Below are 27,236 nucleotides of genomic sequence, written 5' to 3'. Positions count from 1 at the left end.
CATGGATAGGCTGCCCGGATGTGCACCAGTCTATGCAGTGAGTCCACCTCAGACCCAGCAAGGCCCTCCCCTAAGCCCACTACTACTAATACAGCATACCTTCTTTCTCTATTTTCTCATCAGGAGCTTTGCCCAGAGCTTCCCGTTTCATCCGTGCTCAGCCAGGGTGGAGGCTGCCCTTCCTGCTCCTCCAGCCCCTGAGCAAGACCGGCTGCACGTCTGAGCCACAATGGGCAAGATGGACAATACCTCTGTGGAGCTGAGCTCTCCCTCCGAAGTGAAGCAGGCAGCCCTGGAGGAGTCAGAGCCCATCTCCCCCGAGGCCGTGAGCACCAAGAAGAAGAAGAAGAAGGAAATCCCAGACAGAGGATCCTGGAAGGGGAGATTTGACTTCTTGCTGTCCTGCGTGGGCTATGCTATCGGGCTGGGCAACGTCTGGCGCTTCCCGTATCTCTGCGGCAAGAACGGAGGAGGTGAGAGAAACACTTAGCACCTGTGCTCATCCCTGATCCTTGTCCCCTGAACGGGCTTTGGTTTGGTGTGGGTTCAGGCAAGCCGCTGGTCTCCTGGCTGAGACCTCTCCCTCATGATGTGAGTTATTAAGCTGTCAGGAGACTAGTTCCCATGGTCTGTGGGCTTTACCAGCAAGTGCAGGTTGGGAAGAGTAGCCCAAAGAAATATAACAAGAAGTTTGAGTTTTGTCAAGCTTCTGCAGTCCAGATTTGCAGGGCTACAGCAGAGAGTGTCCAGGACCTCATTTATTTACAAGGAGGGCTATGTACATAGGCACCCAGCTGGATGCTGGGGCGTTCCCAGGGAAATCAGTTTATGCCTGCTAAAGGTGGGTTTCTCCTCAGTCTAGTGTATTCTGAAGGGGTAACAGTTTTGCATCTGGGTTTGGGTCACATGTCTGAGGAGTTTTGATTAGAAGCTTTGCATGGACCATAGCAGGGCTGTGTAGACATATATACAAGCATGCATACGTGTGCATGTACACAGGCACGCATGAGTGTCATCATCTATAGAAGGAAATGAGCTTTGACTTACTACAGTGCTGTGAAAAGGGTCGCAGTTATCATCTCCATCTTAATGTTTGGAGAACAAAGGCCACGAGAGAAGGCGGCAGCTGGTGAAGGACTTACGGTAACCGATGGAGCTGGTAGCAGTGCCCTCCTCTGCGGACAGCTAACACCAGATTTTTTTGTTCTTTTTATTATTGCCCCACATTCTTTCCTTACCTATCCTCAACTGAGACTTTGCCAAACCACTGCAAGGTTAGAGAAGGGCAGGCAGATGGGGAAACAGTGCTGGGCTAGAAATCAAGAGATCTGGGAGATCAGCTCCCTGTCCAGCTACAGACTTTCTGCATGTCTTGGATCAAGTCAGAAAATGCACTCGTGTGCCTCAGCTCCCCTCTAAAACGGTGCTATTTCTTTCAGCCTTGGCAGGGAGATGCTGCTGTGGAGGGGAGTATGGGCTGCTTTGGTGTCAGTAGAGCAGAGGTTCCTTCTTCCCCCCCTGCCCATGCCCAGCTCTCGCATCGTTTGTGCCTGTTACTAAAATAACCTTCCCTCCCCCTGAAGTGTTGCTCACATCCTTGAAGCATTTTTCAGAGTTCCCACACAAGTCCAAACCCCTTCACCTCACTTTTAAGGCTGTATATATATTTTTAGTATCACCTGCTAGTCCTTCTATGTTGTTCTTTGCTTCCCTCTTAGCTCTTCACTGCCCAGAGTCCCTGTCCCCAGTACATTCACGCTGCTCTGAGGGTCTCTTCTCACACTTCTTCTCCACAGCTTTTTTGTTTTCCTTTTGCCTCAAATTCCCTTTTCAAAACACGCTTTGTCTTTGGCTCTCACGACTTCTCCTCATAGCGCCAGCCCACTTCTGCTGTCCATGCCGCAGGTGCAGGATGCTCTTCTCCCACCCTGGGAAAGAGGAGAAGGCTGTAGCTCCCTGCAGCGGTCTGTCCATGTAGCTCCACGGCATTTAGGGGGTAACTTGGCCCTTTCTCTGAAACACGTGCAGCAAGTCCCAGTGGAAGACCAGACAGTTATCCATTTTGACAAGAAGATTTCTAATTAAGTATGTTATTTTGTACAGAAGCATGAGTGTGTGGCTGAGTCAGGTGAGGTTTATGGGAATCAGACAGGTCTTCCTAGGGGAGCCTGTGTCACCATTGCCGGAGCCATGGTGCAGGTCTGCCATTTTTATCCAGCCACACTCTGGCACCTGACTGCGCTAGCCCTCCTCATACAACATTAGCCCAGTGGCTAAATCCCAGCACTGGTTTTTAGCCCAGTCCCTGCCCTGTGACTGCTGTGTCATCTCAAACACACCGGATCCGCACTGCTCGTGGCTCCATCTCCTCAAACATAAAGGTGGGGATGATGATATCTATAATTAGATGAGAGGTGTTTTGAAGCTAAAAATCAATCCTATTTATAAAGTCAGCTGAGATCCTGGGACAGAGGGTACTGTGGAGCTGCAGAGCACTATTATTAGCATTAGCAATGGCACACAGGGTGATCTCTGCCCCAGCAGCTGCAGGCACGCAGCAGGATCAAACAGCTGCGAGAAAAAATGCCGGACAGATGAAACGCAGGAATTGGTGCCCGCCTCCTCTCCAACGCCCCGCTTCTCCTGCCAGTTCGTGCCGTTCGTGGCAGCCTGTATCGCTCATTCCTCTCACCCCTACCCGGTCTGGCTGTTCACAGGCACGACTGTTCCTGCAGCATAATGAGCAGCAAGTGGAGGCTGCTGATGCCGGAGACAGGCAGGAGAGCTGACGCACGAAAGCGTCACTGAGAGCCGATGCGGAGCGGCGAGGAAGGGTCGCACGGCATCTGATTCGCGATCGGGTGGGCACCGTCTTGGCTCTGCCCGACGGAGGTGCCTCCGGAGCAGAGCAGACTGTGGGCGGGACTCTAATTTTAGCGTCCTGCATGTGCGCTGCTCAGAGCACGGTCGTGTGGGCTGCTTCCATTACGCACAGGCAAATTGAACTGAATGGAAATATTGTCGTCTCACTTACCGCTGTCACATTGTATCAGCTTTCGGCCGATTTGCTCGGCATTGTAATCGGGCACGTAATTAGGGGATATTCAGCCAGGGTACGGCAGCCCGGCGCAAGGCCCATCCGCTGCAGGGAGCAGGCTTTACCCAAAGTGATTCCTGGGCTCCCTGCTGGCTCTGCACGCAGCTGAATGTGCCCAGCTATGACTAATGCTCCAGCCTCTACACTGATTTCTAACCTCATGCAGTCCTTCTGATGTCAACAGGATTTTACCGGACTCTAAACTGACTCTAAATGTGGCTCAGTAGGTGCTAAAAATTGTCTGTGAGATCCTGCGCTTGAATAACTTGAGAGAAGAACATATCTTTAAATAAGCATCATGCATTTCTCATTTACACATTAAGACTCCAAGCAACGGCATGTAACAGCTTGTAATGCTCAACTTTTTATTTGTGGGCAGTGTTTGCCGTTTTAAGGATTAATTATTATTCCTTGCTGTATGGCATTAGGAGCTGGAGACTGCAGGCAGACTTGGGGCTGCACAGAGAGCGCCAGGCGCTGTGGGATCCTTCCCTCCCGCCAAGGGCCGGTGCCCTGAGCAGGCAGGGCAGGACCAGCGCCGTCACCCCTTTGACCCATGGACTTTGGAGACAGGTTTGTATTCTCCCAAGGTCATACACAATCATTCGTAGCAGGCCCAGGAAATGAACCAGACCTTTCAGCAGCCCATCCAGGGCCAGAGATTAAAGACTACCTCTTTCTTTCTCTCTGTGCCAAGGATGTAAGCACAGGCATGCAAATTTTAGGTACAAATTTCCAAACTGATTTCACCTCTGGCTGTACAGCACCTGGGGATGTTATCCATGCCTGCTCAAGGACCTGACCCTCCAGAGCGGCAATGTCGTTGCCAACAGCTCTCACTGCAAGGCTGCAGGCTGGCTTGTAGCTTTTACCCTGTTCTAGAGGACTTTTGTCGAGCCAGGATAAATGACCTGGGTCCAAAAGTTTGTCTGATTTTTTTCTCAATAGTCTAATAAAATCTTTCACCTACAAACCTTCCTGGCATGCTGTAGATGAAAAATACAGGATCATCAGGGCTGTGGCCAAATTTCATTAGCTGCTTGCACAGAAGCGAGCCAGGCACTGTGACTGCTGACAAGCTCAGTCTCCAAACTCTACAATGAGGCAAAACGGTAGCAAGGCAGCATCCATGTCCCCAGAGTGGGCCCTGGCTTCCCGCAGGGCTCCTGGGGGGCTGGACCTGTCCCAGCCTTGCGGGCTGTGGTGGCTAGCAAGAGTGCAGGGGAGGATGCCAAGCAGGCAGTGCTCCTCCCGCTGAGATGCTCAAAGCTTTCGCTCCTCCACACCAGGCTGCTGGTGAAGCTGAGAGCCTGTGCTTCAATGCCAACTTGCTATTCAGGCTCACGGTCATCGAGCTGCTGGCCCGGAGCGTGTTTTCTCCCTGTCACCCGCTGCCAGCTTCTCTTGCACGCTGCCTCCCACAGACTCCCACGCTGGGTGCTGGCGCCTGCCTCTCCCAGCTGGGCTCAGCTCCCCACTTGGCAGGCAGGCATCCCCAGCTGGGTGTCCCCAGAGCCAGCATCCCTGGCTGTGCCTTGCTGCTTCCCTGCCCTTGGAGAGCAGCTGCTGGAGCCTGGCTCTGCCAGGTGCAAGCTGGGCTGCAGCTCTCCAGAGTGACTTCGCTCATTGGCTCCATGTTTGCTTTCCCCCTAGTATGTGGAGAAGAAGACTCAGAGTGACAGCTCAGCCCTTCGGCTAGTGCAGAAACCAGTGCCATCCTGCACACGGCCAGCTGCTTCCGAGCAAACTGAGTGTCATAGAATGGTTTGGGTTGGAAGGGACCTCAAAGATCATCTAGCTCCAACCCCCCCTGCCATGGGCAGGGACACCTTCCACTAGACCAGGTTGCCCAAAGCCCCATCCATCCTGACCTTGAACATGTCCAGGGAGGAGGCATCTACAGCCTCTCTGGGCAACCTGTTCCCGTGCCTCACCACCCTCACAGGGAAGAATTTCTTCCTTATATCTAATCTAAATCTACCCTCCTTCAGCTTAAAGCCCCTTGCCCTATCACTACAATCCCTGATAAACAGCCCCTCTCCAGCTTTCTTGTAGCCCCCTCTAGGTACTAGAAGGCCGCTATAAGGTCTCCCCGGAGTCTTCTCTTCTCCAGGCCGAACAACCCCAACTGTCTCAGTCTGTCTTCGCAGGAGAGGTGCTCCAGCCCTGTGATGATCTTCATGGCCCTCCTCTGGACTCGCTCCAGGGGGTCCATGTCTTATACTGGGGACCCCAGAGCTGGACACAGTATTGCAGGTGGGGTCTCATGAGAACAGAGTAGAGGGGGAGAATCACCTCACTCAACTTGCTGGTCCCTTCTTTCTACCCAGTCATCATCTTCTGTAAGAGTTTGTCGTCCTCAGGAACGATGGCATGCTCCAGCACATGCATGAGGAAGCTGGAAAATGCGCTTTGTCCCAAGTCCTAGAAATCAGATGACCTGAACATGCACAGCCTTCAAATCACATGGCAAGGCTCTCCTATTATATTTGCTCTTCATATAATGGGGTGCAAGTAATATCTCTGCTGAACGGCTGCACTACATCACTTCTAGTGATGAGATGATTTCCATAGGGTCCATAGAGAGGAATAATGTTTTCACCAGTAATTTTAAGGGTAAAACCTAGAGGAAGGGTGGGGAGATGTATAGAGCTGTTACAAGAGCAAATACAGTCTTAGCTACAGTTTTCTTAAAAGACTGAAATAGCTATGAACAAAGTAAGTAGTGGCCAGTGCTAGATATTCCTGTGCTCTTTTCCCTCAAGGTGAAGAATCGGGAACTGCTGCAGGTAAGACAGACAACATCAACACGTTACCAAAGGTCAGTGTCCAGGCTTCTGGGTTCATTGTTGGGTTGGGCTTAGCATTGCCTACATATCTGAGACTGGCATCCCATAGCTAGTGATGCCACTACATACGTGTATACGGTACATATATATCCACAGTGATAGGAACAGATAAGGGGAAGTCGGTAGTGATCTCAGAGGGAGATCTACTAAACACACCAACTCTAGTTGCAAACTGTCACCACCAAGCAAGTCTGCTCCTCATCATGTAGGTGCTGTGGAGTGAGAAACCACAGCTGGAGGCATTTACTTCTCAGTAAAAGGGGGACCCATCTGATAACATTGCTCCTTCTTTCAGGGGCCTTCCTCATCCCCTATTTCCTGACGCTGGTGTTTGCTGGGATTCCTCTCTTCCTGCTGGAAACCGCTCTGGGCCAGTATACCTCTGTCGGTGGACTGGGAGTCTGGAAATTAGCACCCATGTTTAAAGGTACTGTACTGTAAGTTTGTGAAGGTGATGGCACATAGCTACAGAAAAAAAAAACCCCTTTAATGATTTGGGGAGCAAATCAGCAAATTCATGGGGACTGGGATGGGGTGGCAGGTGAGGGGGATTTTTCCCTCTGTCTTTATCAAGCTGTCCTTGACGCTGATGTCTGCAGTCACTAACATCACTGCTCTGTTCAAGCAGTCTTGCATGGTGACAAGGCCCTTAATGAGCAGCAGGGACTAAGATGGAGGGGATCTGGTTGCAGAAGAACTTCCCCAAGCCTCCCTGTGTAGGCTTACTTTAATTGCATGGGAAAGCTGTAGACGTGGGATGTGAACTTGTTGCTGTATCTGGAGTAACTGCATTCTGGAAACCAGTGGTGATTTAGAAATGCCTTGGATGTGAGACAGAGTGATTCTGCCAGGGCAGTGACTGGATCCTGTTTTCATGGACCTCTGTCCCTAAAGTACCTGCAGCATACCGAAAGGTAGCATTGCTCAACCAGTGGAAATGGGTGGGTGGGAGATGTGAGGGAACGAGCCTCCCTTGCGGACCAGCTCACAGTGTAACTGTAACACGTGCTGCGTTGATGAGCTGATTTGCTTTTTCTGGCTCTGCCACAAAACTTGCCGTGGTGCCCATGAGCTCAATTGGGTACCAGAGACCAGGATTGATGCTGCTCTCTGCCTTCATTCACAGGAGTGGGACTGGCAGCGGTGGTTCTCTCCTTCTGGCTGAACATCTACTACATTGTCATCATTGCCTGGGCTCTCTACTATCTCTTCAACTCTTTCACTGCGGTGAGTCACAAGGCATTGGCTGTGTTCTGAGTCTTTACTCCCTGCTTTAGGGGGTTGAGTTGTTTACACCACAAAACACGCACTAGCTGCTCGTAATTTGTGCAAAGAGCCTTTGTCAGCAGCCTGCTGGACCCTTCCTGAAGAGGTTCATCAGCCCTGGAGGCAGCTGTGTAGTGGTGATGGGGACTGATGCTTGTCCTCTGGAGGGGATGGTCCCATCTCCTCTCTGGGAACTGTTCCCCACTCATGTCAGTCTATAAAACTCACCTTGTGTCTCTTGTATTTCTAGAGCTGTGTGAATCTAAGAGCCACACATTTCCACAACTGGTTTTGTCACATATGCTCATTACCCAGGACTTAGGCCTTACCTTAATTAGTCCTCATTTACGCTTTTCTAGATAAATGAAATCCTGGGGATTTTTTTCTGTTGGGAAAAAGATTCAGAAAGCATTTAGATGTGACTGTCCCTTAGCGTGTGCTTTGGCATTGTGGTTTGTAGTGGGTTCCACTCCCATAGCAGGGTCTTCTACCGTACAATAAGAATCACACCCCACATTAGCTTCTTGGTAGCTGAATCATTTATTTTGGCCCAGCAGCTAGGAAGAGCTCCCTAAACTTGACTTTCTGAGCAACCTGCAGCCTTGAAGACATTAACCTGGTGGTTCAAATGGGATCTTTTTTCATTTCATTTAGATATAACCCTGAAATGCTGTTATAAATGCTGTATATCCAGTTTCACTTCTTGTTTCATCAAACATTTCAAGTACCTATCAAGACTTTTGCTAAAATATTATGTTTGGCATTCCCAGCTGTGTTTCTGCCATCAATACCCACTGGGGTCCAGAACAAAGCTCCTGAGTCCAGAACAAAATTGTCAGTCATGGATGATTAGGTGCACCCTTGGGGGATTCACAAACGAACAAAAGTCTCCCCCAAAGGAACCCACACCAATTACACCCTGGGCAGGATACATCTTAAGGATGAGGCTTTGGTACATTCAGGTGTCACAGACCGGAGTGGTGACAGGGCTCGTAGCCACACAGGCAGCTCCAGGTGTTTGGCTCAAAGCCTTTTCTTTTACCAGAGAGAATTCCAGATTCCCAAAAGGAGCCAAGGTGCAAATAAAATAGCTAGTCTGATGCTTGTCCCCTGTCCCTCCTAAATTTGACTAGGAGTGTTTTGAACCTGAATAGGAGCCCAGCTTGCCTTCTGCAGTTTCTGTCCTCTGAAATTCAGAGGAACTGGAGCAGCAACAAACTGTCCCCCTGCCTGCCCCTCCTTATAAGAGCTGTGCGGCATCTCTGATGTGCAAACTGCTTGGTTGAAGGGCTGCTGTGTGGTGCCGCTTGAGCCATTGCATTTGCTTCAGTGCAATTAGCAAGACCACAATGAAATCACTGGGTGGGTGCAAACAGCTTGGGTAGCCCCTGGGGTGTCCCCACCTGCCCCTCCCATAGCCTTTCTTCTGCCAAGCCAGCGTGCATTAGGCGGTATCATCTGCTGGAGTCAACTGATCTAGGTGGGGGGTGGTGGTGAAGGCTGCACTTAAAGGCACTGATGCCACAAAGCGCTCAAAACACAGATAATATTTCTAAAGGGGTCTGTGTTCGTGGATGAATAGGGATGGATACAAACATCTTCTTAAAGCTTTGTTGAGTTGGAGCCTGAGGTCTTATCTGCAGAGGGAAACCATCCAGAATAGTCGTTCTGCATTTATCTGCATGCACTGCACTCGGGAAATGAGATTGCACTCGGGAGACATATCTGAGCTGCTCTTGTTGGGCTGCCTTGGCCGCGGTGCTACATGGCATGGGTGAGTTGCCCTGCGTGCTCGCACAGCCCCTGACGCTGTGCTTTCATCACTTGCAACGCCAGAGCTGATCGTATTATATCTGTAGAGGCGTGCTGCCGTCACACTGCTACCTACGGTGTAAACATCTCTCAGGAATCCCTGTGTGCTGCTTATAATCAGGGCAGGGGACAGTATGAAATTGCTACTACGTTTTAAATTTACTCCTGGGCTTATTGTATTTCAAGCATTGAAGCTTGGTCTAAATGAGAGATAAGAATCAAATCATTGTTTATTCTTTGTGCAGTAAATTCCAACCACTTGTTGAGTGAAGCTAGCCAAAAGCTATAATGATTATAAACACAATATCCCCCAGTAGCTATTTTAATTAGTAGCTATTAATTACCAACAGTTAATTGGAAATGGCTTTATATCTGGGGAATTGCTAGCATTTTATTAAGCTACAGTATTGCCCTAATCACGTCGTGATATTGTTTCTTGGAAAATCCATGTCACAATTTATCATTATTTCAGAAAATTGTTTCGTGCTTTTGGCTGCAAGGTTTCTGCCCATCCAGACGAGCTGCCCATCCTCTGTGCAAAAAAAAATGGGGTTTCAATTTAAAAGAAGGCCAAATTTTGCTTCTCATCACCGCTCCTGGGAGCTGTCACATTAATGATATCCCTGCTGTCCTTGTGCCGGCGCAGGACCTGCCGTGGCAGAGCTGCGGGAACGCCTGGAACACCGACCGCTGCTTCTCCAACTACTCCCTGAGCGACACCACCAACCTCACCAGCGCCGTCACCGAGTTCTGGGAGTACGTCCACAGCCTGCCTACACCAGGTTTCTCCCCCTCGCTGCGGCCGTCGTGCCTGCTTGCCAGGGCTGCGGCCATGCCTGCCGGCACCTTTTCTCGGACAGCCTTGGCAGGAGGGCGTCAGAGCCCGCTGTCGGCCAGGGTGGGCACGGGAATGGGGTGCGCTGTGCAGCTGCAGGTCAGAGGGAGAGAGAGGATAACAGTCTCTCCGACTCTTTTCTCCTTCCTTTATCCCATCACGATGAGCCGCAGGTCCCTCTGGGGTTTGGAGGCTCTTGTGCTTGTCTGCACCTGGCCCTTCACCATCCAGCCACCTCTGGGATCACTGTTCCCTCTGCCCCCAAGGGTTGGGCTTCCCCTTAATGCAACCTCTCCCACCCCCAGGAGGAACATGCACCAGATGTCCGGGGGTCTGGGGGAACCCGGCACTGTCCGCTGGCCCCTGGCCGGCACACTGGCCCTGGCCTGGCTGCTGGTCTACTTCTCCATCTGGAAGGGCGTGGAGTGGACGGGCAAGGTACGGTGCGAGGAACCGGGTGTTTCGGTGCTGCCTCTCATTGCTGTGCTCAGGTCTTCACCATCGAAATGTCCTCCAGACTCAATTTTGTTTGAGTGCCTGTAACTAAGGGTTATGGTGTTTCAAGGCAGAATCGCTGTAGATGCTATTAAATTCCTGACATTTACCTTTCACGGTTGTAAAAATTGCTACTGTGTTTATGGTAATTTTCATTCTAAGCGTAGAGAATAGCTCTTCCCTGTAAAGTCCTGGGTCTGAGTATTCAGTCTCTTTGGGAAGAGATTTGCAAAGATTACTTGCATTTCCCACATCAGGGCAGTCCTTTGAGAGAGCAGGGCCTCTCCTGGGCTCCCCCTTTTGAAAACCATGATTTCTTAAAATATTGCTGGTGGCAAAAAACCTCACCACCTCCTTTAAAAATTTTTCCTGCTGCCCTTTAGGTATTGGTGGGAGACCTTCAGATCAGAAGCATGTTGTTATTCACTGTGTCGCATTTCAGGCTAGCACAGCAGAAAGGTAATTGCTTAGTTTAGTGAAACAGCGATATTGAGATACTGAGATGTGTTATTTAGAGCACAGTGTGGTGTAGCGGGACAATATTATGAAAGAAATAATCTAGAGGAGAGATCAGAAAGAAGCGCTTCAGGCGTAGGTCACCTAAGCTTCCCCGGTGGCTCTCAAACGGGTCGTAGCTATGCAGCCGCAGCAAAGCCCCGGCGATTGCAGGTACGGGCCCTGCAACGAGGGATGGCATGTACCTGCAAGTCCCTGAAACAGTGCTGAGAAGAAAGCAGTGGAATCAAGACAACTCCGGTTGCTTGATGCATTGGACTAGAGAAACACCAGCTTTAGCTCTGCAAAATAAGGATGTGATGACTTAAAGGGATTACTTCTGTGGACTAAATTTATCCCTGTGCAATTCCCTTGACTTTGGGCAATTCATCCAGAGTTTAGCATGCTACTTTTGCGATTAGTGCGTCCTTGCGTGTCATTGACAGGGAGAAACCTCAAACAGCCAGAAACATTACTAGCACAGGAACGGGAGACAGAGAACACAAAGAAATGTTGCCAAAAGCGGCTGTGCACGGGGAGCCCGTCCCCCTCGTGGGGGGACATGCTGGACGCAATGCCACCACAGGCAGGAAAGCTCCTCGGCACTGGTGGGCTGATGGCTTCTCTCCCATGGTGTCTTTCGCAGGTGGTGTATTTCTCGGCCACCTACCCCTACTTCATGCTTTTCATCCTCTTCTTCCGTGGAGTGACGCTGCCGGGAGCCAAGGAGGGGATCCTCTTCTACCTCACACCTGACTTCAGAAAGCTCTCTGACTCTGAGGTTTGTACCCTAGTGAGGAAAGCTCTTACCTCCCAGTTGTCTCCACATCAGTCTTTCACAGGCACTTCCCTTGAATATTTTAAGTGTTAATAAACCCCCTTGACTAGTTCCCCATTCAAGCAATCAGGACCCTCACAGGCTGAGACAAAGCTGAAGGGCAAGCCCTTCGTGGGTGGAAATCCATGCAGCAGTTCTGCTGTACTCAAGCAGTGCTATCCATGGGATGGGGGGGCAGAAATTACCCCAATGAAGGAAACTCCCCTCCAGGTTGGGAGAGCCTCATTTCACTGACTATCCCAGGGCTGGTCGTTTGGTCTTGATCTGATGGTTCCAGAGAAGGGATGATGTGGTGGTGCTTGCATGGGGGCCTTGGAAGCAGCACAAGCACAACAGTACACACAGCAGCAATTTTTGGAAATGCTTAAATGACGAGTGGTGGCCATTAACATTGCCTTGGTCAGTGGAAGCACAGAGGGGACCCAGGAGGAGCACAGAGGCTTGCAAAGGCAAAGCTTTTCAGGTGACACAGACCCTGCCTTTTTGCAGCAGTGATGCTCCTGTGGCTCCAGAGTCACCAGTCACATGTGAGCGGGGCCAGCTGGACACCCATCATTTTCTGAGGAGTCCCAATGATCCCTCTCGCAGGACACTCATTGTAACTGTACTGCCAGCTGCATTGGCTCTAATGCTGGAAACAGGGCTCTCAAGACCAGAGGAGTTTAGATGTTATGCAATTAAGAAACCAACAATTGCCTGCCTTTTCTTGTGCCTTCTAGGCTTTAAGACCTTAAAGCACTGGGACCAGCTTTGCAAGCTGTCCTATGCAGTTTTTTGCACAAGAAACTCCATGTTGGAAAATCAAAGACATGCTAGTGGAAGAGGAAAGGAGGGGGTGAGCATGGGACATGGGTCTCTGAGGGGAGCAGCACCCCTTGGGGGACAGCTGTGAGAAAGCAAGCACACACACACACCAATTCAGACAATGCGTGAGTCCTTTCTGACCTGCACCAGGGGCTGAGGGACACGGTTCAGAAAAAAGGATGCACAATCCTTCCTCCATCCCCATCCATCCATGGAAGTGGCCTCGAGCCACAGGTTTTGGAGGGCTGGGGATGTGCCTCTGGTGCTGGGCCAGGCTGCACTCTTGATGCACTTACCACGTGGGAGGATACAGAACCTCTGCTCCTCCTCCTCCCCAGGGAGCCATTGCTCCCTAGCAGGCCTCCTCCTGACATTGCAAGCAGGAGAGGCAGTGTCCTGTGTTAAAGGATCCCTGGCAGCCCCATTTAACGCAGTGCCCTGTGTTCAAGATCCCAGGGGCCCTGCTGACTCCACGTAGCTCTGGGATGTGCAGTGGGTCCAGGAAGCAGCATCCTGCAGCCACGTCTTGGGCAACACAAATGCACAGCATCACCACCCAGCAGGCAAAACGGGCTGCACCAGCTGTCTCTGTTACTCTCCTCTCCACCTGCACCACCATCTCTGAGCCCTACCTCACCCTAGAGATAGGTGTTCAGAAAAGCATGGAAAAAAGCCTGTTCTTCAGATGTTTTCAGCCCAGTTGTCAGTCACACAGCTACAGGTTTCAAGGTGGCTGGCCAATTTCTTTCAGAAACCAAATGGCCAGCTGCTGGCTCAAACATTTCCTTGGAGCTTGGGTCAGCAGCCAGCATTGCAGGTACCCGTGGCCCTAAGTGACAGGGAGCCCTCAGGTCCTGACCACCCCAGTGGGCTGTATGGCCAAGTCTACAGCCCTGTGGTTGGCATCCAGCCCCCTCGTTAGCCTGGCATGGAGCTGCTGCAGGAGACACCCCTCCAGCATGGACTCCCTCCCGCTGCACTCCTCTCCCGGCTCCTTCTCCGCAGGTCTGGATGGACGCAGCCACACAGATCTTCTTCTCTTATGGCCTGGGGCTGGGGTCTCTGATCGCTCTGGGGAGCTACAACACTTTCCACAACAACGTCTACAGGTCTGTTGGGTTTTTTTCAGCCTCCTGCGTGGCGAGGAGTGCTCACGGGTGAGGTGGGGGTCACAGTGAGTCTGGGGTGCCTGATCTCTGATGTCCCCTCGCTGGCAACGTGCAGCTTAGGCTGCCCGCTGCGATCGTCATAGTGGGGCTCCCCTCCTGCAGGACATTTAACACATCACCTGTGCTACCTCTCCAAGGCACAGGAGCTGCTCTTGGCAGGGCTTGGTCTTTTGTTTACCCCACCCTTCGCTCCTGGTAAGGGACCTGCAGGTGGTTTCTTTTCTTTCTTTTTCTCTTCCAGAGACTCCATTATTGTCTGCTGTATAAACTCCACCACAAGCATATTTGCCGGATTTGTTATTTTCTCTATTGTTGGCTTCATGTCGCACATCACGAAGAAGTCTATCTCAGAGCTGGCATCCTCAGGTAAGCAGAAACCCAGGTTCAAATGCAACAGCAACCTTTGAGAGCAATTTGTCGGTGAGCATGGGATGCTCCCAGGCCTTTCCTCACCAGGACCCAAGTGTGCAACCGTCTTTGCACGTTCTCCCACCAGGACGGGTCTCAGGCACCTGTGACTGAAGTTCATCACACTTTGGCTGCAAAGGGCATCTCCATCTGCTTTTAATGCTCACCTTCTTTTAGTGCTGAAGTTTTATGTGCTTTTGCTGCAGTGAGATATTTAGGCCATTCGGTTTCTGAAACATTCCTATGGAGAAGATACTGCCTATGTTTTCAGTAGACGTGATTAAAATTTGGATTCCCTTTTCCTTGTGAAATTTTGAAATTGTAATCTCAGAATAACTTTTAACCAAGATGGGATTGTGTCTTTTTGCACAAAGACATATTTTGAAATTGCTGTCTTCCCAGAGAAAGTCTTTATCTCAAGAAACAGCATTTTGTGAACGAAAAAAAAAAAAAGACATCAGGAAAGTTATAACCAGATCTGAATATCAGTTTATTTTTCTAGCAAAGTGCTCCAGCTTCATTTGTTAGCAGTAATCTGATGACTTTCTTGCTTGCAGAAAGAGAAAAGGTAAAGCGTTTCTCCAGTCACTCCTGCCTCCCTATCCTACCCCCGTGCACCCCTCCAGGCTGGTGTGTCATAGGCGAAGGCTCAGGTTTTTCTAGTTCCTACATTAAATACCTGCAATTCTTGATTGTGATCATCGTCTTTCTGTTCAACTGTTGCCCTTATCTCAGACCTCCCATCAAATGCTTCATAAACATGGGCTCGTCCCTCTTTTCATTACTGCAGGCCCTGGACTGGCTTTCCTCGCCTACCCGCAGGTCGTCACACAGCTGCCCCTGTCCCCGCTCTGGTCGATCCTCTTCTTCTCCATGCTGATGATGTTGGGTCTGGATAGTCAGGTGAGATGACCCAGGCACAAAGTGGGATAAATATGAAAGTATCTTCAGATATGATGGTGGTGTCCCCTTCTGCGCCTTGGCATAGTGCTGAGCAGGGCCTTTTCTTACTCTTAATGGTGAAATGCAGCTGCATGAATGAAGGTCTCCCGTGACCATTGCCTCCACACTCTTCCCTCAGGTGGGCATAGACTGCAAGTGTGACAGTATCTGACCACTACCCATTGCACCAGTCCTTGTCCTGCTACCAATTAAAAATAAGAGCAATGACCAGCTTCCAGCAGCCCAGCAGAACCAGTCAGCCTTATAAGATGATCACCACTTCCCTGTGGGAAGAGAGGATCTTTGGAAAGCTTTTCTCTGTTCAGATCAATTTTTGGCCCCAGTGGAGTGCCGGTGCTGCTGTGTGGGCACAGCACGTCCCCACCTTCCCGGGTGACCATGGCAGATGAGCTCACAGGCTCTAAGTAGAGCTAGTGGGAAACTATCCCTGCCAAAATACTTTGGGGCAAGGGAAAAAGGAAAAAGATTTCTTTCAAATAATAACTGCTTTGTTCTTGTAAGATGTGATTTTACACACACACACACATGCATAAAAAATTTGTGAAATAAGGGAAATAAGTATTAACTGTTCCATTTTGTGTCTGCGTGATAATAATTTGTGGTCATCCCAGCTGTCTTGGTATTTTGTGAGAAGCTCATTTTGGATGCTTTGGATTTCCTTACTGTGTCATGGAGCACCCTGACCAAACTGCATTTACTGTGAGGCACTGACAAGAAAATGTCATTCTTTTGGCTTACTTCATAGGTTAGGGTAGAAAGTCTCCACCTTCTCTCGTCCCAGGAGCTGGGAGTAGCATCTCTGCACAAGGTACCGGTCTCCAGCCAGACCGCAGCGCTCCGACACAGTATGGACAGGTTGCGCTGAGAAAAGCAGCGATGCGGCATTTGAATTAGGGCTCTGCCATGGTGTGGGAATGGTGGTTTGATGCAGTGTTTCAGCATTGTTGTTGGTAACGAAAGTGGCCCCGATCAGAGCAGAAGCACCCTGGTCTGGTTTGTAGGTAAGCAGGGATAGATCCTGGCAGAAGGAAGGAAGGAGCCGTGCCTTGGGAAAGGCTGGTGCCTGGGTACCCTCACTGCTTTGCATTTAGATAAGCCTTGCAAGGTATTTGAGGAGGAAGCAGTTGGATGTGGCAAAAGGTCTCTAACCCTGCCCCCCTCAGAGCCCTCACAAAACAACAAAAAAAATCATGTATTTTTACAAGTGGTGATACTTTTTTTCTGATAATTCAGCATAAAAGTAGCTACCCAGTGAAGCAATGAATTGCAGTGTGTTTCTTTTTTGAGTGCATCAAACCCAAAGGCTCCTTCAAAAGCCTGTTCTTGGTCTGTCACATCCTCCCCTGTGCCCGTGTGCTCTTTCTTTGCAGTGCAAACCACTGGTAAAAAAAAAAGGAATGCTCTCTTGGATTACAGGTAGCATTCATAAACCCAGGTCTAGTTCATAATCAGACTCAGACCTATTCCTGAAGTGTCATACCTGGTTTCCAGGAAAATGTTATCAACCAAATCTGGGTTTCAATTATAGCACACTCCCATGAACACATCATAAAGCTCATGTCTGCATTAGCACAGACATTATTTGGCAAATAATTTCAAATAATGACTAAATGTTCCGAAAGGAGCTACATTTACAGAAAAAAAAAAAAAATTACTCTCCATGGATTATTCACTCAGCACTGGTAAATAGTTCGAGACATGACAATAAGCCCTCTAAGCATTGTGTGGAATTTATTTGCTGCATTTGCTTCTGAAATACCACTTGAAATTCTCCAAGTTCCTTCTGACAGCTAGTCTCAGAGGGCAGGCAGTCTGTGGGGGGCTATCATTGCCTGGAGGAGGAGGAGGAAGGGGTGGGGAATGAAGTATCAAAAGGAAAACAAGATTGTAAAAAAGCACAGATAAATACACGTGAATAAGCTTTCCATCTGCATACTGGAGCTCTGATTCAATCAAACACACCATTAACAGCATGGAAGCTTTTGTGTATAAAGCAAATAACACATGCTGCAACAACGGCTGCAATTGCACGTGCATTTTGGAGCATCCAGTTAAAAAAAAAAAAAAAAAAGAAAAGAAAAGATGGTTTTGCTATGTGCTGATTAAATACCGTTTGTGGTACTTGCAGATGGGGAGCAGCCATTTTTCATTTGGGTCAGCAGTCCAGTCCATGAGGCATGGCAGGGCCATAGGGCATTTCTCGCACCCTGCACCCCCAGGGCTGCTGGGCTGGGGCTGCCCCTTGTCACCAGCTGGGCACGGGGCTGTAGGCGCAGCGGAGATGCTCAGGAACTCGGCTAGCAAAGCAAGGTAGGGCTGAGATCTGCATTTGCAACGCAGCAACAAGCCCCAGCCCCTTCACGATGGTGGGAGTGGGTCCACCCTGTCCCTGCGCTTCAATAGTCAGGCTCCTGCAGACGCAGCACAGCTACATCTGCCGCTTTCTGCCGGGGTGCTCATCTCGTCTGCAGCTACTGGAATGGGAGGAATGACCTATATTGATAGACACACGCCTCCCTCCTGTGCCCCCGCTTGCCGCTCGTGTGCCTTAATATTTACTCTGCCTCTGATCCACAGGGGCTTTAGCTCTCTGGCGTCTAGACCCTCTTGCATAATATGCTAATACTTTCTTTTAACCTACCAGTTTCCAGGTCAGGCGTTTTCTCCCCAAGGGAGCTAGCGAGCCTTGTGACTGCAAGCCCGCGTCTGTCCCATGTGAGGCTGCCTCTCACGGGTTATTCATGAGGAATTCCAGCTGTGAGCAGCAAGATCCACTCTTGTGGCTCTCTGCTGCACATCTGGCAGCTGTGGTCGAACTCCCCGCAGGCCCGTGGGTCTTGGTCAGGGTGCTGTGAGTGGCGGAGGAGGGGATAGCAAGCTCCTGACACTGAGAGAGAGTGGGAGACAGACTTTCATTCAGGCTGAGGTGCCACCTACATTGACTCCCAAGCTCAAATTGTTGGACCCAGCAGCTTGTGTAAAGATTAAGCCCCTGACAGAGAAAAAGAGCAAAATACAAAAGTGAATGGAAATAAAATCTTTAGGAGAGAAACCATATCACAGGGTGAGGCATGAGAAAGAACAGAATATGTGCTAAAAATTGTGGCTGGAGACAGTTGGTAAGAAAAATGAAACTTTTTGGAAAGCAGACTGAAGTGTGCATGCACATGGGTGTGCGTTTGTGTGTGTGTGTGCATCCTCATGCACAAGTGCACACATAGGGCAAGGTGAGACGAGGAGTCATGACAATGAGTCAGCTCCTCATTGCTCCTGAAAGCAGCATGCTTTGACTCAGGTGCCTACTTACCTCGGGCAAGCATCTAAGTTTGGGTATGCAGGCTGGGAAATGTGGACCCCAGGCCAGCCAGGGAGCCACAGTCCCCAGGGCTGGAAAGGTGAGCCTGAGGCTGGCATGAGGCAATTTTCAGTAAATGGCATGAAGGCCATTGCCTGGTTTATGGAAAACCAAAAGCAGCGTACCGCTATTGGGTTACCCACCTCATCCATTACACGCCAGCTTAATTTTGATAGGAGGCAAAAAGATTTCAACTCACTTTGTAGCCCTGTCCCCCATCATCCATCTCCCTGTATTTCCCTCTGTGCTTTCCCTGACTTTCATCCCTCTTCCTGCACCAAAGCGCTGTCAGTTTTACTCCCTCCCTTTGTCTGAAACATCTTTTCCTTTGCTTCTTCTCTGCTGGACACCCCCTCACACCCACCTTCTGCACCCAACCACCCCTGTTCCCCCTCCGAACCCTGTTCCCTCTCTGTCTCGCCTGGTGCCAGACCGCCTGGCCCTGCCCATGGCTCCGGCAGCGCCTGGCCATGCAGCCACGTGGAAGGAATAGCTTTCGACAGTGGTTTTTTTTGTCGCGCCTGCTCTTCACACTGTGGTGCCAGATCAGTCCTGACTCTTCCAGACAACGAGCTGGGTGGGATGGGCTGAAAAGCTCGCTGTCAATGAGCATAAAGGCAGCTTAACCCATGACCGAACGGCAAAAGATGCTTTAATAGCACTTGTGTCCAACATAAAAGGATTAGCTCATTAAAATTTCAAATTGAAGCAGTTGAGCTTTGGCGCTCTGGGAATACAGGCTTTCCGCACTGCACCGTGCGGGTATACAGCCCGGGGCCCTTTGCCTCGCTCTGTGCCCAGGTGGAAGCCAGCCCCAGCAGCCAGCAGCGCGCCAGCTCTTCTGCCATCTCTGCCCAGCTATAGGCACGGCTCAGACTCCCTGCTGTTCTTCCATACATCTTTCCAGCCCTCTGCTGCTCATTTTAGTCTATGTACCTCTACCTCTACCTCCGCTTTAGGTCTTCTTTCTTCTCGTTGCCCTGTTCAAAGCTGAATCTGAAAATGCCAGCACTTTCTGGAGCGCTGTCCCAGGGACAGGGAGGTCCCTGACATCCAAGAGCAATGAAACCTTTTCCATTTTCATTGCACTGGCTTGTACATTTACTGAGGGTGACCAGGGAAACTAAGAGCTTGCTGCCCTCATAAACTTTCCAGTATTTTTGCTAGAAGCATGATGTGCTCTCTGAGAGCTCGATGTTAGCAGTGGTTTCTACAAGTAAGATATAAAAGTGAATCTCACAATTTAGCTAGAAATAGGAGGAAAGGATGCACTTCTCATATATACAGTCCAACTGTCCTCATGCCACAGGGCAGAACTAGTAGGAAAACTGATTTGAAGGGAACACTCATGGGGACTTCTTTATGTGTTACGGTGCGGACAGCATTAATATACTGTGCCTGGTATAGCACTGCACAAGCCAGCCAGGTGTTTTCAGCTCTAGAAAAACCATGTGCTGTGAGGATTAAAAGAATGTACTGCATGCACTTAATGTACTGTTCTTGAAAAAGTTAAATAAAATGAAGGATGGAGTAGGCAGAGGTGTTTTTGTTATGCACACGCATGTGAGTCCGGGCAGTGGCTAACGCAGCTCCTTAACGTGTGCTTTAGATCATTGAACAGCACAGGCGCTGCTGCAATAGGCTGAGATGAGCACACATGGGAAAGGAAGAGCAAGCAAGGTCCTGCACATGTCCCAGCAGCAGACAGACGCATTGCTGTGACAGAGCCTGGCAGCGTGGGGGAGCAGGCCAGTGGCGGGGAGGCCCTCAAGAGTACGGGGGAAGAAAGAGGAGGCTTTCCACGGGAGATAGAAAGCGGAGATTTAGGTCAGCTAATTTTAGGTACTTAACCCTGGTACTTTTAGCTCCCTCTATACTCTGTGGAGGGAGAGAGGCATTTTCAGAAGATGGTTTGGACCAACTTTGGGAAGAGGTGCCTCCTTCTTTTCTAGTGTCTGCAGAGAGCACTTAAAGCAACGAGGATCTCAACATTGGAGTTAAATGTTGGAGGTGATGATGTCAGGCTAAGACATATATATATATTTGTCTTTGTTGTATACCTTTTCCCATAGTTCTGCACCGTGGAAGGGTTCATTACAGCCCTGATGGATGAGTATCCTCATCTCCTGAGAGCCAGGAAGAAGGTCTTCATTGCAGTAGTCTGTTTCATCTCTTATCTTATTGGATTCTCCAACATCACCCAGGTACAGATAGCTGTGCTTGTACCTCCATTCATAACACCTTTCAAGTCACTATGGCATGGCACAGCAGCCCTGAAAGCTTTGGGAGAAGTGACAGCATCCCTAGGAGCCATCCTAATGCTGGATAAATGGGCTTGCTCATCACTGCCACATCTCAAGTGACTTAGGATGCCTCCATGATTTTTACCACCATCCTGTTGTCAGTCTGGCTTGTTCTTTTTTGCTATTTGCAGTAAGAGGTAAAGCCAACAGGGCCCAAGCTAAGGGAATGCTTAGTGCAAGGGGTTAAGATAACATAAAGAAGATGGGTCTGTTGGGGCCCTGAACCTCTGGGGCTGAAGCCAAGATTCATATGTGTGGAGGTCAGGGCTGAATGGTCTGGAGACCATTTGTGGAGCACTGTAGGTTCATGAGGAGACAAGGCAGCAAACTCCTGGGAGGGGCAGAGCTGACTAAATTAACTGACTCCATCTAAACCAGAGAAAAGTAAGAAATCCTAGTGAAGCCCTGCTTTTCTCCTCACCCTTGGCCATGCCTGAACAGGCTGGCTAATTGTCTGCAAGAGCACATCAGTTTTGCTGCTGGGGGCCAGACTCCAGTGGAAACATTGCAAGACTGGCTCTACTGTCCAAGGAAATTAACATTAAAGCCAGCAGATGCAGACAGTAGCAATCCGAGCAGCTGGCTGATATTGTCAACCATAATCTATAACTAAAGTCCTTGACCCTGGTTTTGTCTCCTCAGGGTGGCATTTATGTCTTCAAGCTGTTTGATTACTACTCAGCCAGTGGCATGTGTCTTCTCTTTCTTGTCTTCTTTGAGACCATCTCAATTTCTTGGTGTTACGGTAAGTGCAAAAGACCTTGTTCCTTTGTTTTCTCCATGGGCACTGTGAGTTATTTCAGAAGCCTCCCACGGTGAAGCCAATGAAAACTTTGCAACTGAAAATAACTTAGGCTGATAACTCCAGAAAATCAGGAGTGGGAGGCTGTCATCTCACTTCTCCAGGCCACCACAAAGACCTCTGCACAAACTGGCAAATACCTAGGGTCCTGCCCTCTGATCCTTCAAGAGGAACATGGAAGCTCCTAGCACAAATCTGCTTTTGTGTCCCCATACCCCATCCCCTCCAGATAATGCTTCTCATGCCACACCATCATCACCCTCTTGCTGTGGCTGGCCTGTGTTGTGTAATGAGAAGAGGTGATGACCATGGTGCTGAGACGGGATGTTTTTTTCAATGCTCATTTCTTCTTGTAGGTGTGAACAGATTTTACAGGAACATTGAAGAAATGATTGGCTACAAACCTTGCATATGGTGGAAGATTTGCTGGGCCTTCTTCACTCCTCTTGTCTGCCTGGTAAGAACAGAGACATCTCATCTACAGGAGTGGATCTAGGAGGACCTCTTAGTTTGGGTGGGCTATAAGGGACATTATGTTCTCAACCCAGTATAGGTCTGGTACAATGTGGTTCTAGGCAGATCTAAGATGGGTAAAGTAATAAAGGAGCGTCTTTCACTCTGCCTGCTGGAAATCACCCAAAAGAAAAGCTCTAGATGATTATTTTAATCTAAATTATGCCATCAGTTCTTCATTCTTCTTTCTGAGATGCCAAATGATAAGCAAATAATTTACTGTTTTAAAAAGTTATTGTTGGATCTGGTGAAGACTCTCAGCTACTCCAGCTCCAGCCTCAGCCCCTGATAAAGCCCCCGTCAGAGCAAAAGACATTAGCAAATGTAGTATAGCTGACTGCAGAGCAATTTAGCCTTTGCTGGTTCCTGCACTTCCAGCAGATGTACAGGGAATGGCATGAGAAGGCCAATGATAGGAAGATCTTAGCTCTTGGGAGCTAAGAGGATAGCGAAGGAAAGAATGGATGGAAGGACCCTGATTTTGCAGGCCTTTACCTGCGATGGCTGGTGCTCTTTTCCCAGGGTGTGTTCTTCTTCAGTGTGGTGGAAATGACCCCTTTGACACTAGGAAAGTACATCTATCCTGCGTGGGGACAAGGCATTGGTTGGCTTATGGCTCTGTCCTCCATGGTACTGATTCCAGGATACATGCTGTACTGTTTCTTCACCTCAACGGGGACTCTCCGGCAGGTATGAACATCTTCACCATTCCTCCTCTGCTCTCTGCTTAGAGCAACTCCCTCACTGAACTAAATCTAAGGAGAACCAAGCAGACTGTGCTCTGACAAAGTTGTCAGAGTACTTCAGGTCGGTGCTGCAGAAGCTCTGTGCACCCTCTCCTCCAGGAGGGCTCAAATCAGCCCCAGCACACAGAACGGCCTTTGGTGACACAGGATCACTGGAGAAGACTTACTAGCAAAACTGAGCATTAACATGTTTAAATGACTAGGAGCACTGCCCAGGCAGCATGTGGGTGACTGCATCTGGCCAAGTGGGTAGGCCTTCAGGTAGTCTCTCCTTAGGTCAGCCTGTTGTCCCTCACTGGGCCTTGTGTTGTCACCATCACAAAAGGGATCCCTCTTTCCCTGGATATCTCTTTGGTGCAGGGAAGTGGAGCCCTGGAAGAAATTGGGAAGAAATCCCAATTCCCAGCAGTCCCTGGCTATGCGCATGGTTACCTGGCATGTCTCAGCAGAGACATCAGCATCCTCCAAGCATGAAGCTTGAAATATCTCAGGGCTAGGACCTGCTAGTGACAAACACGCACAGTGGTAGTTTGTCATGTGCTTTGTAAAGGGCACTCAGTGAATGAGGGGTTAAGAAGCAATGCAGACTTTTATGCAGGATCCACAACTCTGATCTTGTGTAAAACTTTTTTTTTTTTTTAAGTAATTTGAGCAGGGGTTTATGCAGCAGTGAATCATGAGTCTCTGTTTGTCATACCTAGTAATTGCTGTTAAGATTTTATTTACAGTGTTGACATTCAGTCTCGAGAGCACTGTGCACAAAGTCCCTGGCTCGACGCTGTCTGCCGCAAGCTACATGTAAGAAGTCACCACAGGGGTGCTGATTTATGGCTTTCCCAGCCCAGCCGCAACAGCAACCAGACACCTTCTAAATCCATGAGTTTATTTCACAGATACTGTATTTTGAGTGATGTTTAATTCAGAAATGTTGTTGCTAGAATTGCTGGACTGAGGTCAGCTTCAGGCTCTCTACCCCTGAGGTCAAGTTGCAGGTGAATTTAACTTTCCTTCCCCCCAGCTCTCCATTTGGATGGGCGCTGCTGGGGAAACTGGGTGAGTTCGGTGTCTCAGATCACCTTTCAGTCTCTGGTCTCTCATCTGAGGTCGAGTTTAGGTTCTTGTCATTTTGTGTTGAAGGCCAGCGGCAATTCCAATAACAGGTCCTTTCTCAGATGTTTCAAGGGCTCCTTACCCCCTCATAATATGAGCTGGAAAAGATGGAAAAGAAAAGACTGCAAATATAGATATGGGTTCAACCCTTTGCTTAGGCTCAATCCTGTTTCCACTAGGGATGGTGAAAGCATGTCCTGGCATCCAGGGGCAGCTCATGAGCATGTTTCCACCCATCCCCTCAGCACCTCATGCAAACCAGCAGTACCAGTCAATAGCGTGAGCGGCTGGTGTGCACCCTCTCTGTCTTGCTCTTCCTCTAACAGCACCCACATGCATCAGGAGACCCAGATCTCCTCCCCATTGTTCACAAACCCACGAGTGAGCAGCAGATGGCAGCAGGAAGAAAGTAGGCTTGTGTGTGTGTGTGTGTGTGTGTGTTCATGTCAGAGAGACAGAGAATTTTTGGCCTCTTATATACACAGATCCTGGATTAGTTTGTAATAGAGCTGGAGCTGGAGGGAAATTAGATGCCAATGCTGAATAAAGTGGTTTTGACAGACAGGAAAGATTACAAGCCATTTTGATCCTACTGGAGCATGAATGTGAAGGGGGAAAAAAAAAAGACCATGAATGGCAGAAGCAGCTCAGTGAACATTCCAAGGACTTCACCCAGCAACAGCCACTTCAGCAGTATTGGAGAGCAGGAGCTTGTTCCCCTTTGCTGGAAAGAGCTTCTTCCTGACTTAGTGATGTCTATTCGGGTCAGGCTCAATCCTCCTCTGCCTTCTCTTCTGCAACTTACAGCATTAGTCCCTCCCTGACAGGCAAAAGTGATTCATTCTTCTTCATCACTCATGATGCTCAGTCCACACGCCTCCAGTAATAACTTGCCCCTCCATATTTTCCTGGGTTCTTGCTTCATTTGGCTCTGCAGTTTTCTTTTGATCAGCTCAGGGTGACAGGAATCACTGCTGGTGTAAAGGTTTGTGCAGGTGGACTGGTCTGCTCTGTGTCAGCCGCACAGACCATAACTTTGACAGCCTGCTGTAGCTAGTTAGTACTGCTTTATAACTAACCCTAGTTGAAAAATTGCAGAAACTGGGAAAATAGGGCTGCTCGGAAGCCTGTGACATTGCAGCTCTCAGTCCTATCTGCAGCTGGTATTGCCTGGTAACAGTTTGCCTGTGTTACAAGGGTGATCCCTGTATTTCAGATGAAAGGAGGATCTGCTGTGCTTTGTGCAGCACCAAAGCAAAGGTGACTTGCAGAGGCTTTCAGTGGATTGCTGAATGGTGCTACAGGAGTAATTCCTGCCACATGCACCGTCCCCTCATCCTGTAACTAGGGCCACCTCTGAGGCTTGGGGCAAGGGGTCCCAACCCTCAGCCGTTGCCAAGCCCCAGCTGCCCCACCGCTGCCGCCTCCGGCCCCCCGGCTGACACGCTCTCTCCCTTCCCTCCCGGGCAGCGCTTGCAGCAGATGACACAGCCCAAGCCAGAGGTGCACGCTCAGAACAATGGCCTCCAGCCGAAGACATCCTTGAATGGGAGGATCTCGGATGCTGCCGTCTAGGAGGAGAGCCCGGACCTCCTCGCCCTGCCCTGTAGCTGCTCGCACCACGTTGTCCCTCGAGCTCCTCCGGCACAGCTCGCAGTCCCCGGCTCCGTGGTGGCTTTCACTTGTTGAAGAGAGGACCTGGTGGAGGAACCCTCCTCTCATGTCTCTTCCTCCTGGCCCAAATTACCAAGGCCCTGCACAAGCTGCTACCAGGATGTTGTGAGGTGACCATCTTCATCCTGCAACATCCTAGTCCAGGCTCTCACAGAGGAGTGGCCAGTGGCCAGGTCTTCCTCCTCCTGATGAGAGATGATGTTTCTAGAGAGCTTAGACTGATCGCTGATCACTTCTCTGTTTTTCTTCTTGCTTTTCCACGTGAATCTCCACAGAGCATCCCATAGCACACAGCCATGCTGTCACCCTAGAGAGGCAGCTGACACCAGGTTCAAATCCCAGATGCTTGTCAACTGATCTAGCATAACCCAACACTAGCAAATGCATAACTGGAGGGGATGTGGCAGAACGAGGAATTCCAGTGAGGAGTCCAGTGTGCTGGAAGCTGTAGAACATCACCCCAAAATTAGAGAAGGGCATCAGGACAGTGTGCACTGCTCACAGGGTGCTGTGTTTCAGCCCTGCACAGTCTCCAGCCATTATCACCGCATCCATCGGGGCTGGCACTGTGAGCCAGAGCCTGGCAGAGTACGCAGCCTTGTTCTCCTGGAGCATCCTGCCCTCTGCAGCTGTGTGCAGTAGCCACTTCCTGACCCTAAATGCAGTTAAGGGGGTTAGTGAGGGCTCTTTGCTAGAGGCTGTCCTAGCCTCCTACACTGACCACTCTCTGCTGCAATCAGCTTTGTGCAGAGGCGAGAGGTTTGCTGTGTGATGGGGAGACTTTCCAGCACGGTGTAAATCTCCCCCACAGCCAAATACCCTCCCTGGCTGTGTCCCCAGGTGGGAAGAAGTAAGATGCAGCATAGTGCCCACGGGTGGTTTAGCTTATACCTTTTTCTGGAAGTGGCAGCACCTAAATCCCAGCCGGCAGAAGGCCGGAGCTCCTGGGGGAACTGGTAGGATGTAGTGACCGTGCTTAAACCCAGCCCTGTGAACCAGTCTGACTTCCCTTGGGAAGTGTCTGTATAGTCAGCCGCTGGCGCTGGCACATCCCAACTTCCAGCACACACATCACAGGGGGCCGTGAGGTGTTGTAGATGATGCTGGAGAAGTGTATAACACCTCGGAGAAGGCTGGGAAGTGTTTCAGAGCAGTCCTAAAGCAGCAGCATTATTTCTTGGTTATAAAGCCTTGAGAAAGGAGGCTCATCATAGCACCAGGTGCAGGTGTGACAGTGATGCTCCCGATTGTGGCAGCCTCCCAGTGACCCCATGCAGAGATACGCGTGCACTCAGAGCATTTGATGAGCACCTGTCACACATGTGCACACATCATGTGACTTAGTGCAAATTAGTCTTTCCCCTCCCTTGGCACCCTGGCAGCATCGCCAGGTCTGTTCACACACCCAGGCTCAGCTCCGAATCAACAAATTCATAAATGAGTGTCCAAAAACAGGAACATCCCACTCATGCTTCCCACCAAAGGGTCCGGTCTTGCAGGTGACCTGCTGAAGACCCTCAGGGGTCCCACTGCAGGCACAGCTGAGCGATGAGCCTTTGTGCAATTGCCCTGCACTCCGTTAGGAGCTGTGAAATGATGTGGGTTGGCCCCATGCTGCCCATCCCTGGGACCAGCCAGTGCATGGTGCCAACCCGCTCTTCTGCTGGTCTTCCAGCCTGAGGACCAGTAGCGTAAAGAGGAA

The 27,236-nt window shown here is 49.9% G+C and overlaps 1 protein-coding gene across 1 annotated transcript; it reads left to right on the top strand.

Annotated features, from left to right (window-relative positions):
• The first annotated feature begins 229 nt into the window (after positions 1 to 229).
• On the top strand, positions 230 to 26,489 carry LOC104635139 (sodium- and chloride-dependent GABA transporter 1). Its single transcript, XM_010301858.2, has 14 exons — positions 230 to 473; positions 6,242 to 6,373; positions 7,073 to 7,173; positions 9,671 to 9,780; positions 10,165 to 10,297; positions 11,496 to 11,630; positions 13,497 to 13,600; positions 13,902 to 14,026; positions 14,859 to 14,971; positions 20,459 to 20,590; positions 21,332 to 21,434; positions 21,848 to 21,948; positions 22,527 to 22,694; positions 25,331 to 26,489. The coding sequence occupies exons 1-14, from the start codon at positions 230 to 232 to the stop codon at positions 25,433 to 25,435; spliced, it is 1,806 nt and encodes a 601-aa protein (XP_010300160.1). The 3' UTR covers positions 25,436 to 26,489.
• The last annotated feature ends 747 nt before the right edge of the window (positions 26,490 to 27,236 follow it).

This window comes from Balearica regulorum, chromosome 1 (genome assembly GCF_011004875.1).
Source record: "Balearica regulorum gibbericeps isolate bBalReg1 chromosome 1, bBalReg1.pri, whole genome shotgun sequence".
NCBI lineage: Eukaryota > Metazoa > Chordata > Aves > Gruiformes > Gruidae > Balearica > Balearica regulorum.
Note: the sequence above shows the minus strand (reverse complement) of the source record. Positions and strands in the feature narration are given on the sequence as shown.

Coding starts and splice junctions, on each gene's coding strand:
- LOC104635139 (XM_010301858.2), top strand. CDS start 230: ATGGGCAAGATGGACAATACCTCTGTGGAGCTGAGCTCTCCCTCCGAA. Junction 13,601..13,901: donor TTCCACAACAACGTCTACAG/GTCTGTTGGGTT, acceptor TTTCTCTTCCAG/AGACTCCATTATTGTCTGCT. Junction 22,695..25,330: donor CAACGGGGACTCTCCGGCAG/GTATGAACATCT, acceptor CCTCCCGGGCAG/CGCTTGCAGCAGATGACACA.